This window comes from Camelus bactrianus, chromosome 16 (assembly GCF_048773025.1).
Source record: "Camelus bactrianus isolate YW-2024 breed Bactrian camel chromosome 16, ASM4877302v1, whole genome shotgun sequence".
Taxonomy (NCBI): Eukaryota; Metazoa; Chordata; class Mammalia; order Artiodactyla; family Camelidae; genus Camelus; species Camelus bactrianus.
This window is the reverse complement of record NC_133554.1, coordinates 53,365,099-53,370,642: the sequence shown is the minus strand read 5'-3', so window position 1 is coordinate 53,370,642 and position 5,544 is coordinate 53,365,099. Positions and strand designations below refer to the sequence as shown.

The 5,544-nt window shown below is 43.8% G+C and overlaps 1 protein-coding gene across 2 annotated transcripts in view; it reads left to right on the top strand.

Moving 5' to 3' along the window:
* Positions 1-214: 214 nt before the first annotated feature.
* Positions 215-5,544, top strand: part of VCF1 (VCP nuclear cofactor family member 1) — a 17,093-nt gene continuing 11,763 nt past the window's right edge. The window contains exons 1-2 of one of the 2 annotated variants that reach the window (XM_010950844.3): positions 215-492; positions 4,815-4,914. In XM_010950844.3, the coding sequence (XP_010949146.1) occupies positions 275-492; positions 4,815-4,914 (318 nt within the window). In that variant the 5' untranslated portion in view covers positions 215-274. The remainder of the gene's footprint in view (positions 493-4,814; positions 4,915-5,544) is intronic. The other variant, XM_010950845.3, reaches the window with a different exon arrangement.

Sequence of the window (5,544 nt, the reverse complement as noted above, 5' to 3'; positions counted from 1 at the left end):
ATTACTTCATAAGGAATTAACTCAAATACTTGTATCATACTGTTATGATATAATTTAATTTAACTTAAACCTGGCTTGACTTTTACGCCGTCCCCGCTTGGCTGCGAACAGGCGAAAGCTCGGGCCACCTCTTGTGAGGTCCTCTCTCCCAGAAGCTCCGCGCCGCTCCTCCCCCGCCGAGCCCGCCTCTTCCTGTGGGCGGAGTTACCGGTCGGCGCGGCTTGGAGCGCGCCACTGCGCAGCCGCGGGAGGGCGGTACCACGCCGGCTGCGACATGGGGGGGCGCGGAGCAGACGCCGGAAGTAGCGGTGGTACGGGTCCCACCGAGGGGTACTTACCGCCGGCTGTGTCCACCAGAGCTGCGGCGAGAGCTAAGGCCCGAGGGGGTGGGCGTGGCGGCCTCCGAAACACAACACCGTCTGTTTCTTCTCGTGGAGCAGCGCCGCGTCGCTCGCCTCCATCGGCTGCCATGAGCGAGCGCCTCCGCCCCAGGTAAGACCGCAAGGGACCCCCTTCCTTTCCAGCCCCTTGCCCAATGCTGTGTCTTGGGGGATAGAGCCAAGGGGGCGCGCGCAGCAGGGTCCCAGCAAGCGTGGGCCCTGCGCGTCTCCATCTGAGGGCTCTGCAGTCCTGGGGCGGAGGGGAGAGGGATGCGCGAGTGATCGGTTACCTGGTCCCTGAGGGAACTGAAGGAGTGACTCCCCAGGGTCCAGGTCTCCCCCGACCCCATCTCCCCCCACCCCCGTCTTTCCGTATTTGGAGTGAAGTCTCGTCGGCCCGGAAGGGAGACGGTGGCCCTAAAGCTTCTGTGTCCTAAATTTAGGAGGGTGGGGGGATGGGAGGATGGGAGGAATGTCTGATCCTCGAGAGGGAGCCCCTAGGGCATCTGTGAGGGGACGGGGCGGGGAGCTGCTGTCTCCCCAAGGTCAGAAAGAAGGATTGAGTTTAACCCTGCAGCAGGGAAGGATTAGGTTAGACTGAAGAACTTGTATCCTGGACAGTTGTGAACACAGAGGGGCAGATGACCAAAGTGGCTTGTGGATTCTCTCGGCTGTAGCATTAAGAACAGGCAGGATTCTAAACTGTTTGGATGCGGAACCGTTTGACTCCAAAGGCGGGAGGTAGGATCCTATTGTGATGCACTACTTTTTCTCTGAGCCTGGACCTGGGTCTTAACCTAGGGTGTGTTTTGGTCGCTTGACACATACTGAGGACAGTCTAGGCCAAGCTGCGATTTCTTTTCTTTTTTTTTCTCTCCTTATTTCTCCCCTGTAAAAATGTGGGAGGGAGAAAGCGGGATTGTACCCCACAATGAAGAGGATCGGCTTTACTTGAAATTAGAAAAATTCCTCTTCTTGGAGTTTGAAGTGAAAACTGTAGATCCAAGTCCAGTCTTTGGTTTTTATGACAAGGAAAAGATTTAGAGAGTTAAGTAAATTCACCAGGTTCACTGCTCTTTCCTTTATTCCATAATAGTCTCAGTGAGGATTAAGTGAAGATAGGATTGCTTTAGTAGATTATGCTGGATCTTGTCATTCTATATTTTCATTGGCTTTGAATGTAATAATCTTTCCACAAGGACCCTGCTGTGGAGTGTAGTAAATTTATAAGATTAAGATTAATCCCGGAAGTTATTTGGGCCAGTAGTGAGCATCCTGAAGTTACTTGGGCCAATAATGAAAATCTAGGGTTCTCCAAACTTTTGCATATTGATTTGGGTGATGTAGTGAGTGGAGCATAAAGCCTCTACTTGTATGTAAAAGAAGAGTGGACTAAATTTGAACTCAGGGGCCCAATTTACCAACATGCTCCTGAAACTAGTCACAAGGCCCTTAGGTATAGTAAGCCTGATCTGCTTTTCCCCTTCCCAAACCCAGTTTGTACTTCTGATAGCCCCTTGGCATGTCTCACATACCTGAAAAAGTCTAAATATTTCTTAGAAAAAATTTCTCTTTATCTAGTGCTGCACACAAATAATCTGAATGTGCTTGTACTAGTAGCAGATTTGTTTTATCTGGCTCACACGATCTTAATATGGTAACCTCTTTACTATAAAGTAAGTCATTTGATTTGGCAGGGGTTTCTCTTCACCTGTGTGTCATGGAGTGTGATGGGTCTGTTCTGCCAGCTCTGGCTGTCTTAGCATCTCCAGGTCAGTTCAGGTTTCTGGATCTGTGTCCTCAATTTTAAGATGAAGCATTGGTTTAAGAAGGTGGTTTTTCAGACTGTAAGAGGCATGGGTGTGTGCAAAGGAACCCTACTTTAATCAAGACAGATCCTTTATCTCTTAGATAAATTGAGGGTTTGTTTTTTTGTTTTTGTTTTTTTATAGGACAAAAGGGTTACCTTTTTAAAAAAGTTTGAAAACCACTAGTCTCATTACTGTAGGATTTCTTGTATGTTTGGTCTCTGGGAGATGACAGGAAGATTGGAGAGAAATGGAATGATGAAAAGTGATGTAATTCAGTCATCCTTAGAAGTAACATACTAGACAATAATCTGTAACTAGATGGTGGGGGAGAATGTAATCAATTATAGGGTGGCTGCTCAAATTATAACCTGGTCTCTGGCATTGATGTTAAGAGCTATAATCTCACTGATTGTGTGGATGGGGTTGAGCGTGAAGCTGTAATTTTACCAATTATTAATGATGCTGTTGATCCAAGGATGAAATCTGCAAAGAGCCTAGAAAAAGGAGAATGAAAAACAGGCCAGGCTCATTCTTAATCCAGTACCATCCAAGGGAGAGGACTCCCAAGAGGCTAAAGAGATAATTCTGGTTGCTGGAGAAATCAGCTGATTATGAGGCAGGGCTATTTCCTGTGACTTCCCTAGAGTTTAACTGAAATCTTCAAAACCAGCCCATCCTCTTGGCATTAGTATTCTTGTCACTAGAAAGATACATCTTATCCCACATTATACATAAAGAAATTGGAAAGTTTTGTCAGGCTCATAAGTTTGGTTAGAATGACTTAGCAGCCCAAAGCACAGTCATCTGTTGGCACACTGATAAAAGCTTGGGGACCAGCACATTGTCATTTGATGAGTTTCTCTTTGGCTGTCAGCTGGCCTTCCATCCGACATTACTCTGTAACTGACACACATTCCAGTGAAAATTCTCTGTTCCTATTAGGATAGAAGTAGCAATTTCTTGGTTCAAATCTATGAGATTAGCACATCCATTTAATTATTATTAAAACCTGATATTCATCTAGTTTTTAACCTGTAAGTACTTCAGAATTAAAGTGCAGATAATATTGAATCTCCTGGGAGAAAGACAGGGAGCAGAAATGGTGATCTTGCTTTACCAACAACTGAGTCCTGGAATGAGGTGAATGGTGTAGCCCACTGCAGGTTGGTTAACGCTTTATCAGAACCACACACCTATGATTTATCATTCCAAGCCAAAACTGGACCCATACTCAGTAATTAATAAACTGAGATGTATTCAGAATGTGTTACCAAGTACAGAGATTTGAACTTGGGATGATAACTTAAATTTTCTCCAGTTTCCAGACCTCAACTCAAAGCCTTAGAATTAAGGGCCTGCAACAGTTAGCCACCCTCCTCACATAGGAAGTATAACTGTGTAGAAAGTAATATACATTCAAATTCAGTACTTTCCAAAGAGCTGTTTTTCCCTCTGGCTATAGAACTCTGAATCTTGAACGAAGAGTTTTCATTATAATAAATTATGCTGCTTGGTATAAACTGGCCTCTTGCCAGCACTGTCCAATAGAAATTCCTGCAGTGACAGGAATGTCCTATATCTGTGCTGTCCAGCACAGTTGCCACTAGCTATGTGTGGCCATTGAGCACTGAAAATGTGGCCAGTGTGGTTAAGGAACTGGGTTTTTAATTTTACTTAATTTTCATTACTTTAAATTTAAATTAACAAATGTATCTGGTGGCTGCCATATCAGACAGCACAGTTCCATCCGTCTGACTTAAAATTATACTTCGTTTAATTTATTTCTATTTTCTCACTGGGGTTTAGAAGTCCTGATGGTGCCTGATTCTTGCACAGAAAACATACAAGCTTTGTCTCTGTTGTACATCTTAGAACACTTGACTGAGAAAGATGTGTGATTCTTCTTTAAACCTGAACATTTTAAGCAGCTGGTGCTATAATCTCAAAGTAACAGTCTAGTGAAGTAACTTATAATACCAGGTGGTATAGCCAGAATAATCAAGTTAATGTGTCCAAGAGCAGCCTTTCCCAGTGATGGTCCAGAAAAGTAATTTAATACGTCGGAGGACATAGAACTTTTGTGCTAATGTGACAACTGGGGGAAAATCAGGGATGAAAGAAAACTGAAGATTTAGAGGCCAGCACGAACCTCTAATGGCTGCTCTTGCGTAGCCCCATTTTTGTAAGGATTTTCAGCGGAAATAGGCAAGGACAGTCACTGCTGTCTAGATGTTGCCATTTGGAAGGGAGTGAAATTAGGTAACTTGGGATTGTAATTTCAGGAAATGGAGAAAAAGATAACTTCAATTAGGTAGAGTTTGAAAGCTTAGTCATTAACGTCTTCCTGCTCTTATTTATTCCCCAGTAGGCATTTAAAATTGCCAAGCTGCTTTTTAGAAATTAGTTGTACTAATTTAAGCTCGAGCTTACTGCTGCTGTTTTATATTTTTGCTCTTCGTGCCCAGCGATGGTGTCCTTCCCTTTTACCTTTTGAGATGTCCTATGATGATTTATATTTTTTCAGGCAAGAGGGCAAATTCCTGTGTTGTCATGGTTTACAGTTCGAAGTGTCCAAAAGATCAATTGTTGGATTGTTCTTTTTCTCCTTGTGATTTAATTTCAGGAAAAGGAGAAGGAATGGCAACGAAGAAGACCACCACCTCCCCCCGCAGACCAAAAGGAGTAGTAGGAACCCGGTCTTTCACGATTCCTGGGACACAGAGGTAGGAAGCGTGGTCAGCAACCTCTGCTCTCGTTACTGCTTGAGCTAAATAACCTGGTCACCTCCGTGTAACCAAATGATTCCTTGAATGAATAAAAGTGATCTTGCTTGACTGTAATGCTTTCAACCTTTTTTTCCTTGAGTCATGACTGTTTCTCCCCAGCAAAACGGCCTGTGTCTGCACCTGTTCATACCTGCACACAGCCCACAATTTGTATTTGTTAGAAGTTTTGTAGACTTTTGAAAGCCCATCTTTGAACCCCCTATTTGGTATTTCAGAAAAACCAACTAATTTTCTAATAAGTTTATAAACCATTACTTGTCCTTAAGACAAATATATTTTGCTGCTTCCGTGTCTCTTAAAGATAGGCTTTCTGTGTTTTCAAGAAAAACTATACAGGCATTCAGAATATATGGTGTATGTATGTGCAAAATCCTATTTTTAACTGTTCTTACGTTTTTGTTATGCTGTTCTACAAAGAGCACCTGCGGGAGGCAGAGTGGAGTGGGGGTGAGGGGAGCTCCTGAATTTTGGCTTCCTGGGTGTTTTGGTGCCTCTGTGCACCTGAACGGCTGATCTCCAGTGGGGAGAGGAAGCTGACATTAAAAGGATGCTGCTATTAAATTATGC